The 19,994-nt window shown below is 28.6% G+C and overlaps 1 protein-coding gene and 1 long non-coding RNA gene across 2 annotated transcripts; both read left to right on the top strand.

The window, feature by feature from the left end:
* The first annotated feature begins 1,005 nt into the window (after positions 1-1,005).
* LOC133038565 (uncharacterized) lies at positions 1,006-3,197 on the top strand. The gene is made up of 2 exons (XR_009688070.1): positions 1,006-2,819; positions 2,917-3,197. It is a non-coding gene; the product is annotated as an uncharacterized LOC133038565 (long non-coding RNA).
* Positions 3,198-6,434: 3,237 nt separating this feature from the next.
* LOC115715787 (probable protein phosphatase 2C 74) lies at positions 6,435-10,713 on the top strand. The gene is made up of 5 exons (XM_030644459.2): positions 6,435-7,490; positions 7,588-7,764; positions 9,827-10,000; positions 10,087-10,266; positions 10,374-10,713. The coding sequence occupies exons 1-5, from the start codon at positions 6,969-6,971 to the stop codon at positions 10,521-10,523; spliced, it is 1,203 nt and encodes a 400-aa protein (XP_030500319.2). The 5' UTR covers positions 6,435-6,968; the 3' UTR covers positions 10,524-10,713.
* Positions 10,714-19,994: the final 9,281 nt, after the last annotated feature.

The raw sequence follows: 19,994 nt of genomic DNA, 5'->3' as shown, positions 1-19,994 counted from the left end.
ATGAAAATATCAGAGGGAAAAACCCTAAAAAAGTGGTCGGCCCTACATAGTGGATTTGGGCCTCACTTTTTGCAATTTTGCAGTTTTATCTTTTCTACATCTGATTTTCTCAAAAACGCCAATTTTCTAATTCAACCATTTAAATGTCAATTCTAACTATTTAATAACTATAAATAATTATTAAATAATATTGTCATTTATCATATTTATTAATTGAACCACACAAAGTATCATAATTAACAAATATGCCCCTAAAACTCTTTCTTTACAATTTTGCCCTTACTTAGTGAAAAATTCACAAATAGACATAGTCTAATTTGAGAATTATAATTGATTAATCAAAACCAATTATATGAGTCTTACAAGAAATATTATCTCAACTAGTGCGGGGACCATGGGTCTATATAACCGAGCTTCCAATAAGTAGATCAAGAATTTAGGTCAGGGTGATCCTAGTTGATCCTCCGATGCATACTCCATGCATCCAACCTGAGCTTTACTTTAACCAATGTTCTAGAAAGAACATAGCATTTCTCCAAATGCAAGTAAACTCTGTTGTAGATTATCATATCAGTAAAACCCTGTGTCTGATAAATCTAGGAAACTTTATTCACATAGTCATGTTTACTTTCCAATGTGTTGACGGTACAATAAACAGGATCAAGTATGTGAAAAGGGTTTCAGATGAATTTATACATTATGTACATATAATCATGAAATAAATCATGTGAACCATGCAACATTAAATGTTATTTCTGATCTATATTAATAAGTAAATTTGATTATATTGAAATGAGTTTTATTTAGGGCATAAAACCCAACAGTAAGTTCATATGATAGTTATGAATTAAGGTATCCTTTACTATTTTGATATAAATCATCCATGATTGCTTCCATTTGTCAAGCTTTGCATATTTATTATTATAGTGAAATTGGCATTTAATCATCCATAGATTTTACATATCCTATTTCTTCGTACTCCTGAAGTGAGGTTGTGACAAAATAACAATTTTACTTTTTCACTCATTCTGTTAAAGCTATATCGTGACATCAACAACTAAGGGAATAACTTCAAAGCAGCTTCTTATTGGTACTATTGCAGATCAGGTTAGCTGTTGTTCCCTTTAACAGATTCTTTGCCTATCATTCCCCAGGTACATATTGTCTTTTTTCCATTATACTCTATTTTCAGTGTGATTTTTCTTCAAGCTTGATGCATTAATATATCTGCCTAGGATATATGCTTAAACACACACACGTAGTACACATACAACACACACAAAATCCACTATCATTTTATTGGAAAAATATGTCCACTACTATTGTTTTTTGTTTTATTAATCTTCTTTTTAGTATGAAATTTCTTGAAAAGTATTCATAAGATTGCTCTGATTTAAATATATTTATGATGACAGTTGTCCCCAACAACATCACATTTTGAGGCTTGTCAATTTGTAGTAGAGGACCATAAAGCACAGTTAGTACTTATAGATTGTTCAATGACTTGAAGGTTTAGCCTCCAATACACTTGACTCAGATAGCAATTTATGTTATTTTTTTTGCAAATTTAATTGTCTAATATGCTGAAATTTGTTAGATCCTTGGTATAAAACTATTCTTCGAAGAAATTGCTTGAACGCTAGCTTGGAATTGGTAAGCTACTCAAACTTTATTATTTTATATTTTATAAATCCTAGAAGAGTTTGAATATCCTAGATATTCATCCATAGTGAAGTAAGTTCTGGAATTGCATGACTGCGGTCGGATGGGTGGTAATATTTGTACTGTTAATTATAGTTTTGTTTGTTTGTATTATTGTGGATGTTCTAATACATTAGTTGCATGTTTAAAATTTTTGGGAACGTCCGAATTATAGATGTTATGCTGCCGAAATTTCGGTAGAAATTTCAGTAGGATTAGTATTTTATTGAATTAATTAGGTTAAGTTGAAATAGAATTATTTTATTGTATTAATTAGGTTAATTAAATTGTTGTTTTGTTGTTTTATTAGAAGTTTCGAAATGGATAGAGATTGGATGAGTGCGAATAGGTTAACGGTAAAATATAGGGAAGGTGTTGATTTCTTTTTGGAGTTTTCTGCAAAGAATGCGGATAATCCTGATTTGGTTCATTGCCCATGTCTCAAATGTGGTAACATGGAGCGTATGAAAATTGCCCAAATAAGAGAACATTTGTTTAAGAACGGTATAGACAGGAGTTATAAGGTTTCGTATCACTACGGAGAAAAAATTAGAAGATCGGGCGAGGGACCCTCTAGAAAGGATAAGATTGTTAATAATGTGGAGTATGAAGATGATCACATCGCAGAGATGATTAACGAAGCAGAGTCTGAATCTCAAGTTCGTCCTGAAACATTTCAAACTATGTTAGAAGATGTTGAAAAGCCGATTTACCCTAATTGTAGTAGGTTTACTAAATTATCGACGCTTATTAGGCTATACAATTTGAAAGCAAAACACGGGTGGAGTGATAAGAGTTTGACAGAGTTACTAGCTTTCTTAGGAGAATTATTACCCGAAGGTAATGAGGTGCCTTTGTCTTTCTATGAGACAAAAAAGACATTGTGTTCGTTAGACATTGTCTTTCTATACAAATCAATTCATTAATTAATTTCTTTTTTGTTTAGTGCTGTGGACATGTACAGGATCGAAAAAAATATACGAAACAAGGGTCCAGTAAAAATCAACCAATACACGTGTCGACAGCAGCCGGATGGAGTACAATGTGGTTATTATGTTATGAAGATTATCCAGAGTTTCATGACGGTTGTTAATCCTGCAAGTTTTTTGAAAAATCATGTAAACATGGATAACTACTCTTCTCTATTTAGTTTGTATTTTAATTATATATACTTTTAATATAATGATTAATGTTTTTTTATCTTTTGTTTTACAGTTCAAGTTAGATGCTCCCTATAGTAACGAGGAGATCAATGCCGTACGGGATGAGTTGGCCGAATTTGTGAAGCCTTTGATTATAGATTAAGTACTTAAGGTTACTACACTTTTAATATAATACATGAGTAACAAGTTTTATGATTATTGTTATCTTTTGCATATATTATTAGTTTATATTTAGTTTACGATATACATGGAATTTAAGTTTTAGAATCGATTTTATTAACAATTTTGGTATTGTGTGATTAGTTAATAGAATCGATTACTAATTTAATATAAGTTTTAAAAATATTATTTTAATTTTTTTCGTATTATGTATTTACTATTATATAGAGTTATTCTAAAATTTGATAATGCAGGTAGGGAAAATTGCATGAAAAATTTGCAATTTTCCCTTACTTATATTAGTGCTTCATTTTATAAGTGACGCAATAGGTAAAAAAAAAAGTATTTTCGTAATAGATATGACATTTTTAAACTGACGGAATAAATTTTTTGTGACAGTTTTAAAATGCCATGAAACATTTACCGTCATTTTTTAACCGACGCTGAAAATAAAATAGAAAAGAAATTATTTAGCGTCGGTTTATAAATGTCAAAAATTGTTTTTTTGCGTCGTTTGAAAAATGATGCTAATAAAAACTATTTGTGACTATGATATATACGTCGGTTTATAAAATTGACGTAAATTCATTAAGTGTCATTTAAAAACAGACGTGAATAGTGAATTTTGTAGTAGTGGTGGAACTTTGTAATTAAGAGTTATGAAGAGGATGCACTACCATAGAAAAGGGCTACCTTCAGTATGGTGTGATAACATCCAGTTGCGGGATCAAATTGAAAAAGGCAAAAAAGAAAAATCTTGCCAAGGACAATGATCCTATTTTCACTTCTGACAAGTGTGTACAAGTTTGTAAGTCTCCTCTTCTAATAAAAAAAAGTCCTTGTTCACATTATGTAACTTCTCTATTTTTTCTCAACATCTGGTAAGTATGGTTTGTATTTGAGACACTAATTACTTATCATCTTTAAAAGCATAAAATGGTTATTTGTCCTTTTTATGAAACTTAGACAGATGCATGAATAAGAATGACTTGATTTTTGTATAAAATATTTTAGTCTCATGTTTTTTTTTTTATTTCGAAAAAAATATTAAAAAAAGGTGTCATGTGACTTGACTTTTGGGCTAAGAAAAATTAGTTATTTGTCTTTCTTTTGGTAAGTATCAACATGTGCTTTATTTGGTAAATTTTTGATGAGTTTCCTCTTAAAATTTGATTTCTTATTCTTATATTTTGTTTAATTGTTGATCATGATTTTTTTTTTCAAATCTTAATTTTTGAAAAATCTTGGTTTCTTTTTATCTTTGGCCCTTATAGATAAACAAAAAGGGGGAGCAATTGTGCTTTTAATTGTATACTCAACTGTGCAGGGGGAGTGTTTGTGTTTGTGTTCGTCTTTGGTCAAAAGTTAGCTTTTTATTTTGGTTTAATGTTTTGCTTCTCAGGGGTTTTTATGTTTGTTTCGCTAACTTTGTTTTGTAGGTGTTGGTTGATTAAAAATATTTTGATTATCTAAAGTGCCAAAAGGGGAGGTTGTTAGGTCCTTTTTTGGCAATTTAATTGTCAAAATATTTTTCAATTAATGTGCATTTTTATTGAGCATTTAAATTGTTTTTATTACATTAATTTTGTGCTTTAATTACACTTTTCTTCTAAGGAAAGATTCTTTCTCAGCTGATCTCTTTTTGGTTTAGGAAACTTCTTGTAAGAGAAGGAATTTTCTTATGGAAAGTTGTCTAATTTTGAGAAACTTGACTTTCCCTTTTTCTAATGGATGATTTCGGTTTTGCCTTTATTAGAACCAATCAAATTATCTTTATTTGGCAGGTTTGAAGTCCAAATTGGTGATCTTGGTTCAATTTAGAAAGTTTCCTTTTTGGTCCTGATCTGCTACTGCGAAATCCGATTTTGATGCTGCAAATCAGGAATTTTTTTAAGAAAGTTTTGTACAGCTGGGAAATCGTTTCTGTGGTTGTCTCTAGGGTTGCTATGTTCTATAAATAGGACCTAGAGAGCAGCCAAACGATTTTATCTCTTCTATTCTCATATTTTCATATTTTTCTTTGTGAGAACAGTGTTTCATTTGTAAAAACTTAGATATTCAACTAGGTTTTGGTTTTCTTATTATGATCTCATACTATTCATAGATAAGGTTGAAGAGAAGCTTTGAACAAGCGTGGGTCTTCGGGAGAGTTTTCCAAGTCTCATTTCGGGAGGAAGTGAGCATATATCTTCGGGAGAATATTTGTTTAAGTCTTACTTCGGGAGGAAGCAAGCACACATCAATAGCTGAAGGGAGTTCACTCTACTTGGTGTGTTTCAAAGATCAGATTAACAAGGTGGATTACAAAGGGTTGCGGCAAATCACTAGAGGGAGTCTAAATTTGTTTAAGTCAATTGCTTTTGTAATCTTTGATACTTCACTAATTGATTTCATTCTCTGGGCGTGGCCCCGTGGACTAGTAGTGTTTGAAAGAACAGTGATACCACGTACAAATCTCTTGTGTCAAGTGATTTAATTTTCTGCAATTATTTTTATATTCTGTCAGTTCTGGTTTGTTTCTGCAGTAACAGAATTACATATTGCTGCTGTAGACGTATATAGTTACATATATATATATATTATAATTTCGTATTTATTATTGACATTTACAAAAATTCGGTTTTTCAGTGTAGATTGAATTTGATCTAAAAAATGAAATCTAGACTTAGTGAAAATTGAATAAAATATGAGTAAAATAGCGAAGATTGAATTGCATGAACTCACCATATGTTATAAACAAACACACCACGTAAATCAAAATGGTGCATTTATATTTATAATACGCGTCGGTGCCTGGGTTGGTCTCCCTCATAATAAGAGTGTACTTGTATCTCCTATGAGCTATATTGAATATGGTCAAGGTCAGTTTTGCAAATGGATTTTAATGATTATTGAAATGTTCCATTGTAAAAATAAATTAACGAAAAAAAAGATACCGTAATCTTATATTTTTTTATGATGTTCTTGCCCGTTAATAATTCCACGACTTTTTCCAACTCTTTAACCTTAGCAGTCAATATATTAATAACACTTTAAAAAATAAATAAAAAAAATATATATTAATAAATTCTTTCTGATCTGGAACGTTACATATACATTGTCGTTACCTACGTTTTAGCCATTTTTTAAACAATATAAAATGTAATTTAAAGATGACCATAGTTTCATGATCAATTCATCTTGCCAATATTATATCTCATAATACATGATATACAATATTGTCTTATACCCATAAATATAATATTTTCTTGCTAAACATTTTTATATAACTATGTTGTCAACATACAAATATACATTTCCTCAAAAAAAAAAAAAAAAAAAATACAAATATACACTTTTTCCGATTTAAATATATAAAATATGGTGTTCACCAAGTCAACGTACATTTATAATAATGTTATTAGTTTCCGTTTTTGGGTAACTAAATTGACGAATAAGGGAAGCCCAATCACATCCATTCACATTATTCTCTTGGACGGTACCGTCCGACCCCTAATAATCCGTGACTAGTTCCTTATCATAGAAGGATTGAAAGTGTCAAAACTCATCTCTCTCCCTCTCTCATCCCACTGTATATAATAATTTGCCATGTAAACAAGGGTCTCAGTCTCAGCCGTTAGATCATAAAGAATTTTCCTTTGACTTGGCAATCATCATCATCAAATATTCTTTTCCTTGATTAATGTCACATGTATACATAGAGAGCCTTTTCTTGCCGTCTTTAAAGGCTCCTAGATATTATAACCATAGTCCTCTATATATGAAAATCAGAGAGCTAAAGCTAGCCCACACTTTTTTTCTTCAACAAAATACATCTCATACAATTCAACAATACACCTTCACGAAATCTTTATGTATTTATATACATATAAAGACAGAAGAAGTTAATGCTAGAAACTAACTTTAATTTATTATAATTAGCTTTTCCTGTACCCTCTCACTTGCATGGCTTTAACCCTAAACTCTCCACCTCCTTCAAATCTCTCATGGGTCAGCCCACTCTTCGTCGGACCTCTATTAGCTAATAATAATTCTGATGATGACCATATTCATAATGATGAATACAACATTAAGAATATTGAGGCACATAAAGAAGAAGAAGATGATGATGATGATCCCAAACGACGTCGTTTCTTTCTTCAAGAGAAGGTCATAATTCGTGATGATAAGAGTGCAAGATCAGAAATGATGAACGTAAACGAAGGCGGTGATTGGAAGGGTAATAAACACTCCGGTAGTTGCAGGTTACGAAAGAGGCCTTCGAGCTTGGTTGTGCCTAAATACCCTGGAGTTGGAGGAGGCCAAGAATTGTGTGATGAAAAGGCGGGTAGAACAAGGAGGTTGGATAAGGAAGAAGTTGAGGTAGTTGAAGGCAGAGATTTCTTTTTGGCAGCTAAAAAGGGAATGAGGATGTCTATGGAGGATGGCTATGGAGTTTTGGTTGACATTATGGGAGATTCAAAGCAAGTAAGTATTAATTAATTACATAAACATATAACTACATTAATTAGAGTATATTTAATGACTAAATTAAGTGAATTAATCATGTACGTACGGTACGCAGGCCTTTTTTGCAGTAATGGATGGGCATGGAGGGTGTGCAGCGACTGATTACGTTGCTGAAAATTTAGGAAAGAACATTGTAAAAGGGTTGGAAGATGTTCCAAATAGCGATGAAGAAAAAGTAGAAGAGGCTATTCGTGAAGGATACTTAGTCACAGATAAGGAGTTTCTTAGTCAGGTAATAAATTATGAAACTGTTATCCATAGCTAGCTGGCTAGTACCATCTACTACTGATCTGTATTCCTTATGACTTGGTCTCTCTACAAATTAATATATATATCTTTTATTTATTATTATTATTAATATTAGTTCAATTATAAGTTATATTATATACAACAAAATTAACTATATGACAAACAATGTGAAAATAAAAATATAATTACACAATTTTATACAATTTTATAAATATTTACAAATAATCATCATTTTTATATTATATAATATAGAAATAAACATAAATACTTATAATTTTTTAACAAGTTAATTATTTTAATTAATTTCCTAAATTAAAAAAATACATAAAACTAAATATAAAAATATAAATCATTATTTATATTTTGATATATTATTAATGTATTTACTAAAATTTAATACAAAATTAATAATATATATGCGATATTTATAATTTTAGTTTATATTTTATAAACAATGTATATAAATATTTATTAAAGGTGTCTTTAGTAATATTTTTTTAATTAAAAAAGTAAAAATATTTTTCATAAACATATTTTATAAAACTGTTTTGACTTTTTAATTTTTATTCGAGAATCAAAATTTTAAAAATTTTGAAAACAAAACAAAATCACTTTCAAAACTTTTTTAAACAATTTTTTAGGAACTCGGTCTCCGGCCTTGGCTACAGTCCTGGACTCAAACCACGTCCCCGACCCCAGACCCGGACCTAGACCCGACTTAAATAAATCAAAAAATAAAAATTATAGAACACATTTTTTTTCTATTTTTAAAATTAAAAAAGCAAAAGTGGCTATAGAACACATTTTTATTTTTTAAAAACACAAATTTTATTTTCATTTTTGTGATTAAAAAAATTCAAAAATTAAAAGTGTTACCAAACGCCACCTATATATTTAATTATTATTATTAATGTTAAAATATTTCTATAATTAATCTAATATGTTTATTATTTTTAATAGAATTAATATAATTTGTTTATTAAAAATTAATAAATAAGTTTAAAAATAAAATATTTATGTTTATTTTTTTAAAAAAACAAAAACTTATCTTTATAAATTGTTCAGAAATGTGTTTTTAAAAAATGAAACAGTAACTAAATGTGACATTATGCATATATGATAATGTTTATAAATTGTTAATTTGATATATATAGCTTTATAAATAAAATAGGTATATTTTTTATTTATTTATATATGACTTAGGCAAAATTTATTACCTTATATAGATTTATAGAAAAATAAATTTAGATTTATGTATTAATTAAATAAATTATTTTGTATTATATAGTATAACAAAATTATATAATATATCCAAAGTTATAAATTTCTCTCAATATTACTATTATTATTATTGTGAAAAATTCTGAATAACTTATAGCTAGGGGTTGGATCTCGTTACTTACTATTATGAACCTCTCCTTTGAGTTGGCACGGCTTAACTTCTTTAATTAGTTTGACTCTTTTTTGTTTTTTTATGATTATTATAAATGTTATTTATCTTACGTACAAACTTGATCCTATACTTAATTAGTTTGACTTTTGAAATGTTCGCCATGCCGACCTTTTCTAAATGATCATGAGATTTTGAAATACCAAGTTTCATGCAATATGATATGTATACATATATTATAATTAATATATATAGTGATGTTTTAGGCACATTGTTTTTTACTTAGACTTGCACCACACAATAATATGTCAGATTAATCTACCGAGATGCATTATATATGTAATATTTTATCTCTGCTGGTAGTTTAGGATACCTAACACCTTATATATTAAATTATAAAAAATTGGAAACATGATACAAAATGCTACCTCATGTAGTCTTGAATATAGTTAATTTAAATCAAATTAATCTCCATATATATAAGATGTCTTACATCGGTTAATAATAGATATAGTGTCACATTATATGTCAAAATATTCTTTAATAAAATGGTAATTGATGTGTATGCTTCTTATTACGAAATATTTACTGTGTGTTCCTATATATAATACATGATTATGATTGAAACTGAATGAAATATTGCAAATTCATACAGGGAGTAAGTAGTGGAGCTTGTGCAGCTAGTGTGCTTGTAAAAAAAGGAAAATTACATGTAGCTAACGTGGGAGATTGTAGAGTAGTTCTCAGTAGGAAAGGAGTAGCTCATGTATTAACCAACGACCATCGTTTGACCACCAGAGAGGACGAGCGTCTTCGTATCGAGAATTCCGTACGTTCACCATCTTATTATATATTAATTTGCTTAATTGTATATTATTATTACATACACCTAATCTAATTATATAAGGGTTGCAGGGTGGATTTGTTCACTGTCGCAATGGAGTTTGGAGAGTTCAAGGGTCACTTGCAGTCTCAAGAGCAATCGGGGATCAACATTTGAAAGAATGGGTTATTTCTGAGCCAGAAATCAAAACTATTCCTATAACTTCTGACTGTCAATTTTTGATAGTGGCCTCTGATGGACTGTGGGACAAGGTATATATTTATATATAATTAGAAGATCTTAGATTTATATATATATATATATAAATATAATATATAAGTATATTTTATATATGGTAGATTATTAATTATATCTGCAGATATATGACCAGGAAGCGGTGGATATTGTTGCAAGAGAAAACTCAACATTGAAGGCTTGCAAAAAGCTTGTAGATATGTCTTCAAGCAGAGGGAATATGGATGATATTACGGTCATGGTTGTTAAACTTCAAAACTTTATGCACATATAGGCCGTTGTTAGTGATGCCAACATGTCAATATATTACTTAAAGCATACCTAAAATTTACATAATTAGTTATAATAATAGAATAGTACTACTTGTATAGAGATTTCTGTATCGGAAACTTTTTTTTTGCCGCATTACATATGTATAATTGTATTTTCATAAATAATTAAATGTCAAAAAAATTATCTTCACACATAAATGTTATTCACATTTTCGAACGTGAGACACTGGCATTCAATCAGGGGATCAGCCTAGTAATTTTTTGATTAAAACTGATGCAATCCTATCACCTCCTGGAATCAGATGTATGGTCAGATGAATGAGTATACGGAAGCCTACTCAACCTTGCCTTGGCTTCCCGAATGCAGAAGGAGAATTGTCTTTCCTAGACCCGAAGGGGTCTTAACATGAAAGCTTGCCCAGATTACACCTGAACGGGTACTCAAAGGGCCTAATGTGGATGTCAACCCCTTTAGAGTGTCACAGATGTCCACCTTTTATGCATGCCAGATCACCAAGTGACGGTTATGCTTTTTCTGACAAAGACTGGATCGCCACGCGTCCATACGGTACAAAACGGTCCCCATTATCTACTACTACAAAATGGGCTATTCCCAACGGTTAATAATAGGGTCTGTTAAGAAAAAATTTCACATTTAAAATATTAAAAATAAATGCAAAACACAATTTCACCTATGCTGAATTATAGCATAAGAGTTTATTAGTTTAAGTTCGACCCATCCAAGATTATAAGAATAACCTCTTAATTACAATCCTTTTATTTAAAGGAGATACCCTTTGATTCTAATTACGATGATATTAAATGATTTGAAATAAATCAGGGAAATTTGGGGTAAATTTGGAATTGCAGCTGAACTCAGTCCATTTAATTAACCGAGCTGCCTACATGCCTTTTTTGTGAAGGATCAAGCCACTTGTAGTTCAGAATACGACATTTTGGAATTTGGATACAAGGATTCCGGTAGATGACCACTTTCAGGAATCCTTTGCTATTTAAAAATTTAGGAAAATTCCTACGTATATGACCTTTTATAGAATTTTAAGATTTGTATTTTTATACTATTTTTGCGATATCAGGGACTGCACTTAGTCTTAGCAAATAAGTTGTCTACGTATCCTTTTATAGGAATCAAGTCAAACTTAGTTCTAAGTTTTAAAATTTTTTAAGAGGTCAATGACTTCTCTTTTTTTGGAATGCCATTCAATTTGCTATGACTTTGAATTTTAGTGCACTTTTTTATTCTTTTTTAGGTAAAATTACCATTTTTGAGATTTTTTTTGAGGTTAAGACCTCTTTGAAATTTGATGAGGTGAATGACCTCTTTAATATTCCAAGATTAATTTTAGTGAGCTCATTTGGAATTTTGTGCCATTTTGTATGGATTTAGAAATTTACCACTTTTTGGTGATAAATTTGAGTTTGGGGATCTTTTAATTGTCTTTTATAAACTTTAGAATTCTACCACTTTTTTTTGTAATGAAATTCAGTTTTGCGAATAAAAAGATTATTTGACTAATATTTAATTATTTATTCCAAAATTTGGGAAATAATAATTTATCTTTTATTAAATACTATCTCAAATTTAAACTATTCAATTAAAATCAAAGATAGTATCTAAGATATTTATTTATAATTCAATTCCTATTTGAATTATATAATGGATACATGATATATATAGCCTCTTGACTGTTTATTTTACGATTCAAACACTTGTAAACTTATTGATATATCATCCTCAATCGCTGTTAGCAGTTCATAATTGTAAAACCATTCTGCATATACAATTCGGTGTACACAGTAAGTCACTCTATCTTTTATTACTTCACTTCATGATATACATGTATTTATGAAATACATAAACATACATACTGACACATAGACTTTGGCTGGTAATAAATATAAGTGTATATACATTGTTTTGGTTTCTTTTTTTTTTTAAAACATCTATAAACTGCCACCATTCCATTATATGTCCCAATGTATGGTTATTGTATATATATTAATTTGTATAGACATCCAAATTTTCTTTTTGAAAGTTACGAGGTTGAGTTTATGTTGGGTTTTATGCCCTAAATAAAACTCATTTCAATATAATCAGATTTACTTATTAATATAGATCAGAAATAACATTTAATGTTGCATGGTTCACATGATTTATTTCATGATTATATGTACATAATGTATAAATTCATCTGAAACCCTTTTCACATACTTGATCCTGTTTATTGTGCCGTCAACACATTGGAAAGTAAACATTACTATGTGAATAAAGTTTCCTAGATTTATCAGACATAGGATTTTACTGATATGATAATCTACAACAGAGTTTACTTGCATTTGGAGAAGTGCTATGTTCTTTCCAGAGCATTGGTTAAAGTAAAGCTCAGGTTGGATGCATGGAGTATGCATCGGAAGGGACCGATATTGAACTTTGACTTAGATTTATTAAACTTACCGTAATATCTATTCAAGTCAATATCGCCTAGTTGATCCTAGATCAAATGTTCTTAATCCTGTTATGATTAGGCTCAATCTTGAAAGGCTATTCGTGTTCTTTGATTTGTTAGTTAAGCCTACTTTTAGGTCAGGGTGATACGTACATTTTGGGAACACGATAGTGCGATTGAGTGGGAGCGCTATCATAAACATGGAATCTATAGTTTCTATCTGGCGAATAGTAAGCAAAGGATGATCTCCTTCGAGCTTGACCAAACAAACATAAATGGTGGAGTACTCATTTCACATAAGCTGAAATATCATTTATACGGGGTCAAGTGTTTTAAGGAATAAATACATTGTAGGGTGTAACGGTAATTTAATCCCTTTACAGTGTAGATCATTCATATAGAGGATCATTGATCACATTAGGATTATAACAATGGATAACTTATGATGTGTCTATATGGTAGAACATATAGAGCATTCTATATACTGAGAGTGCAATTCTAAGTTCTATGTGTGGATTCAACGAAGAATTAATAAGTTAGTGAATTTTAGTGTTAAATTCTTGATCTACTTATTGGAAGCTCGGTTATATAGACCCATGGTCCCCGCACTAGTTGAGATAATATTGCTTGTAAGACTCATATAATTGGTTTTGATTAATCAATTATAATTCTCAAATTACACTATGTCTATTTGTGAATTTTTCACTAAGTAAGGGCGAAATTGGAAAGAAAGAGTTTATAGGGGCATATTTGTTAATTATGATACTTTGTATGGTTCAATTAATAAATATGATAAATGACAATATTATTTAATAATTATTTATAGTTATTAAATAGTTAGAATTGGCATTTAAATGGTTGAATTAGAAAATTGACGTTTTTGAGAAAATCAGATGCAGAAAAGGTAAAACTGCAAAATTGCAAAAAGTGAGGCCCAAATCCACTAGCATAGGGCCTGCCACTTTTGTAGGAAATTTAAACTGATATTTTCATTATTTTAATGTCAAATAATTCAAACCTAACCCTAGTGGAATGCTATAAATAGATAGTGAAGGCTTCAGGAAAATTACACTAAAATTTCTACACTTTTCTTCTGACACTTCTGATTCAGAAAAAACTTAGCCTTCTCTCTCCCTATCTGACTGACCACTCCCTCTCTTATTTTCTTCCTTCAATTTCGAAATTCTTAGTGTATGAGTAGTGCCCACACACAACAAGTGATACCTCAATCATAGTGAGGAAGATCGTGAAGAAAGACTTTCAGCAAAAAGGAGTTTCAGCATCAAAGATTCAGAGAAACAGATCCAGGTTCAGATATTGATAATGCTCTGCTACAGAAAGGACTCAAGGGCTAGATATCTGAACGGAAGGAGTCATTATATTCCGCTGCAACCAATGTAAGGTTTCTTAAACTTTATATGTGTTTAATTTATCGTTTTAGAAAGTTCATATTTAGGGTGTTAATAAACATACTTGTGAGTAGATCTAAGATCCTGGTAAAATAATTTCCAACAACTGGGATCAGAGCCATGGTAATTGATTTACTTGCAAGAAATTTGGACTTTAAAACGATTGTTTGTTTGTTTTTGGATGGTATCATGTTGTATTGAGTGTTATTTGATGATTGATTGGTGTTTGTGAATTTTCGTTAAAAATAATTGAATATATGTTTCTGAAATTATTTTTATTGGATAGTATGGAAAAAATTAAGCAAGTTATTTTTTTACAAAACTCAATTTCGATTTAATTTGAATTAGTTATGATTTTTTGAAGATTCGAAAAAATCAGCGTTGTGCTGAAATTTTCCTGCGATCGCGAAAACTGTCCGTACAGCTCACAATTTTTTCGTTTTTCTTCGATTTTTCATGCTTTTTCATGGAATTAACTTCCGATTTTTTGTGTAGTTCTATATTTATACTATTACTATTCCTAATTCAATTCTAATTATCATTATGAATTAAGTTAATATTTTTTAAATTTAATTCAAGATATTAGTGTAATTTGAATTTAAAATAGTTAGTATCTATCTTTTCTGCTTAATTATCTATCTTATTTTTAAATTTGATTATATCTTATCTTATTTTTAAATTTAAGGTCAGATTTTAAATTTTTAAATTAAATCTTTTTTTTAATAATTTGACCTTATTTAAATTTAAAATAAGATAACTATAATCATTTAATTTTAAATAGATATAAGATATTTTGCTAACTTTTAAATTTTGTTATTTTATTTATTTAAATTACATTTAAAATCTGAAAAAGATATTCATTTATCTTTTTTAATTTTTTATTTAATTTTTATTTATAAAATAACATTTAAATTTTAAAAGTAGTTAGCAAATTTTGAAATAATATTTAGGTTGGTTGAAACCTAATTTTTCAAAATTGTAGGTTTAATTTTAAATTTAATATTTTTTTTAAAATTACGAATTATTTAATTTTTTTTTAAATTTTCGAAAAATTATTTTTTATTTAATTAATTATTTCGAAATTAATAATTTAATTTAAAATTAAATAAATCCTACATCCAACTATCCAGCTAACCTTGTTGCAGGAGTATGTGTTTTAGCTTGTGTGTAAGTCTTTTTAAAACCTATTATTACTTGATTGCACATAGCCATGGTTACTTTTTGCCAGATCTAATGATCTGATGGCTCCCTTTGTCAAGTTAATAATTTGTAACAGGTATATTTACAATCTTCTTTCATCTGTGTATGACCTAGCAACATGATAGGACTCATCCAAAGTGTGCCTGTGTGAGCCTATGTGTTTAATTTTATTATAGATGCATATAGGTTGTTGTTGCTAAAATAAATTATCATAGTTCTTGATAGAATTTATTTAGGCCCATTTAGTTTTTGGGCCTATTCAATTAATAACAGTTGTTCTTATTAAGGTTAAATTCCTCTCTTTTGGGCCATGTGTGAGAGTTGGGAGCCATAGTAGTGGGTACGACATACTGAACCCAGCACCCCCTCACATGAACCACCCCAATTGTGAAGGCCATTTGCCTGATTTGAATAACTGTACTAGGTTAATTAAACTAGTTTAACCTAATAAAATTGATTAGCAACATAATTAATTTCATTTATTTTGAAATTAATTTAAGAAAATTATAGTTTAAAGAATTTTTTATTCTAAGCTAAACTATATGTATTTTCTTGTATTTAATTAAATATAGAATTATAACCATTTAGATTCTTTCTGGAGCTTAATTTAAATTTTTCATTAAATATTCCTATTTAAGTTGATATTTAGTTATCTTCAACTAACCAACTTAAATCTGAATATCTTTTGGATTTAAAATTTCGAAATTAAGTTGAGGAATTTTAGGCATTGGTTATTAAGATTCTTTTTAGATATTTTTTAAGTTAATATCTTTTTGAATATTAACTTAAAATAGAATATTTTAGATATTTTTTAAGTTAATATCTTTTCGAATATTAACTTAAAATGGAATATTTTCAAATTAAGTGGTTACAACTTAATTTTTGATATTTAATTAAATTTAAATTTGAAAAAATATTTAGGTTCTAGATTTTTTCTAATACAACCTAAATTAGATATTTTTTCAAATTTTGTGGAAAAGATACTTAGTCAAATAAGATATTTTCTAGATAGTTATTTCTAGACTATTTATTATTTCTAATATTTATAAGGAAAATATTATACATTGTGAAATTAATTATTTATATGATTAATTTTGGCACAATTTATTTTTAGTATATTTTTCCTAGTATTAAACTAGAGATTAATAATTAAGCCTTCTCTACACTTAATTATTTATTTCTTGAATTTAATTAACTTGAAAATTAAATATCTAAGTTGATTCTCATCATCATACTTAAATATTTCTTTTTCATGACACTTAATTAAATAGAAAATTATTTTAGTTGAAATTTATTTTTTCAACTAAATTTAAATAATTTTCAAAATATATATTTTCTTTATTTTATTAATCAAATTTCGAAATTGCATTTCTTAAATCCTAGAATTTCGAATTTTATTTGAAAAATAGATTAAAGTTGTAAATTATTTATTTTAATTTTGGACCAACTTAAATCAATAATTTTTTCATTTAATGATTAATTAAAATAAATTGAATTAAAGTATATTATTAGAAATTGAATTAATTAGTCAAAGGAAAATCTAGATAGAAGATATTTTTGCATGAAGTATTTTTCTAGTGTATTTAATTAAATAGAAAATTAATATTTAAGTTGATTTTCATCATCATACTTAAATATTTGAAATTTTTCTTATATATTTAATTAAATAGGAAAATTATATTTTTTTGTTGTAAATTAATTTTATTAATTAATTTTGGGCCAACATTAAATTAGAATAATTTTTCCAGGATTAATTTTTTTCTTATTTTAACATGCATTTTCGAAAATTGTATCCTTGAATACTTTAATTTTTCGAAATGTAATATATATTTATAGAAAATTAAATTTGAGTTGTAAATTACTTTAAATTAATTTTGTAACAACTTAAATTGAATATTTTTCTAAATATTTATTGGAAATTATTACTAAGATGGAAATAATTCATGTTATTTTCTTATCCATCTAAGTAAAATTTATAAATATTAAATTAAAATTTATATTTAGAATTTTTCATTCTAAATTGGAAATTTTAATTAAATAAATATATATTTAAAATAAATAAATTAAATAAAAAGAATCAAAGAAAATACAACTCACTTTAAATAATGAGCTTGATTATTATTAAGATATTCGATCTCCATTGTTGGTCTTACAAAAGTTAAATGTTTTCAATATAACCTCGAGACGCTAGACTTCATCCCCCTATGGATGGTTATTCGTTGAACGCATTTAACACCGTAAGATTTCATTTGATAAGTGTTTTGTGAGTTTTCGTCTCTATTTAGACTCTCCCCTACGGTGACTACTTAGAGATAAACTCATAAAACATGAAACAATGGTGGAAGCTCATAAAATAAGAATAACCTTGACTCTCGCCTACCGGGACAACGTTGGATTCTTATTTTGATCGAATAAAAGGTTGCTAGAATGGTTTCTATTTTAGATGAGCTGACAACTCTATTCAATAAATGATACTTTGACTCTCGCCTACCTTAGGGACCTTTGTATCAGTTTGTTGAAAACCTTGGAAATTATTTAGGATTGTATGTTTTAGTATTTTCACTAGTCATTCCTACTTGCTATATGTTTATAATTTCTGAATTGTGTATGAATTTATATTGAACCATGTTATTTTCTGTTATTAAGTTGTAGTTTAATTTCGAATCTTCATTGTTGGTCTAACATGTTTGTTTTTCTAATGAGATAAATCCCTAATGGATTTTCACCATTAGACATCCATAATAGTGTAAGATCTCGAAAGATAAATATTGTATATGCAACATCTAGCTGTTCATCAATTGATGACACCTTAGACTAGTATTTTTACAATATGAAACAAGAAGATTACATAAATAAGATTACTTTGTCTTTCGCTAATCGAAGCATCGTTGGATTCTTATTTATAAACGAAATTATCCTAATTCCTCTTAGCTTATTCATTTCGAATTAGCTCAATAATATATCATTGGATGAATGGTCTATAAATCATTTCATGTCATTATGTTTTCTCTTAAGAAATTAAATGACGCATATGATTATAATCCCGAAATTCTATTCCCAATTGATATAAATCCTCAATCTTAGAAATCTCCTACTTGTATGGGCAAATCTGACTTAGAGTTTGTATTAGTAGTGCTGGTCCAAGATAGAATTAATCATTATATTTGGTATAAATTTAAGTCTTTGACTTTAATTTTAGATTCCAAATAGAAGTTTTCTTATATTTCTAATTCCAGAATACAATACAGTTACACTTCCTCAAGCGTTTAATATCCATCTTCTATTAATGGATTAAAACTGTATGGAATATGAGTTAGGTATTCTGTGACCAGGATCCACTTGCACTATTCTAATAACTCTTTGATGTAACTAAACCTATGTCATCAATAGACACTACCACATTTTATTAATCTATGGCATTTGTATCTTGTTCATAGTGGATTTGACAAGATCAATCTCTGCAAAGAGTTAATATGCCTATATCCACTGAAAGTAGTTCATCTCATTCGCAGATGGATGTACATTCCGGGGTGGATATGAGTTTTTCGTTGTATTCTTAAAACGATAACTCTAGATTATACCTTTTAGCAAAGAAATTTGAAATGTTTGAAAACTTTCATTAATTTCTAGCAATGGTTAAAACCATTAAGGTATGTGGTTAAAGATCTTGCGAACTGATAGGGGTGGAGAAATAGTTAGTAGATATGCAGTTCAAAGATCATTAAATTGATTTTTGAATTATATCCAAACTTACCTCCCCAGAAATTTCGAGTTGCATATCGATCATTAGTTACTAGTCGTTGCCTAAATCCTTCTATGGTAATACAATTTCAGAATGATGTAATGGTTGTATCATTACTAGATTCATGGATGACCTAATCAAAATCTTAAGAAAAGCTAGAACTGTTAACCATGGTTTGTTAGCTATTCTAAGTGATTAGGGGTGGACCATCTTATTGTAAATAGATAAGAAAGTATTTGTTCAAACAAATACTACTTTTCTAAGATAATGACTAAGTCTGAAAATAAGTAGCAAATAAAGGAGATATTTACATCTTGATTCTAAAAGTGTTCTATCATCTTATTTGACATATGATGATCCCACTGCCTCTGTTGTCTTGTCACAACGGAAGAGATAAATGTTGCTAAAATTTATAAACACTACGCAAGTATACGCAATCAAGTAGTAAATCTCACACAGGTGAGGTCGATCCCACAGGGAATTGGATTAAATACCACTAAAATATACTTATAATTCTATTTGGCAAATCGAAGACAATTATGATTTCAGAAAAGTAAAGTAATTCAGAAAACACAAAACACAGTTAAAGTTTAAGCAATATGAGATGATAGGGAGGAGAATCCTGTTGTTGTTTACCCAAATCGTTAATGCTTA

Source organism: Cannabis sativa, chromosome 5 (genome assembly GCF_029168945.1).
Source record: "Cannabis sativa cultivar Pink pepper isolate KNU-18-1 chromosome 5, ASM2916894v1, whole genome shotgun sequence".
Lineage (NCBI taxonomy): Eukaryota > Viridiplantae > Streptophyta > Magnoliopsida > Rosales > Cannabaceae > Cannabis > Cannabis sativa.
Note: the sequence above shows the minus strand (reverse complement) of the source record. Positions and strands in the feature narration are given on the sequence as shown.

Excerpts from the sequence above, each read along its gene's own strand:
- LOC115715787 (XM_030644459.2), top strand. The coding sequence starts at position 6,969 with ATGGCTTTAACCCTAAACTCTCCACCTCCTTCAAATCTCTCATGGGTC. Across the intron at positions 7,491-7,587 it reads TTATGGGAGATTCAAAGCAA|GCCTTTTTTGCAGTAATGGA; the intron begins GTAAGTATTAAT and ends TACGGTACGCAG. Across the intron at positions 7,765-9,826 it reads ATAAGGAGTTTCTTAGTCAG|GGAGTAAGTAGTGGAGCTTG; the intron begins GTAATAAATTAT and ends AAATTCATACAG.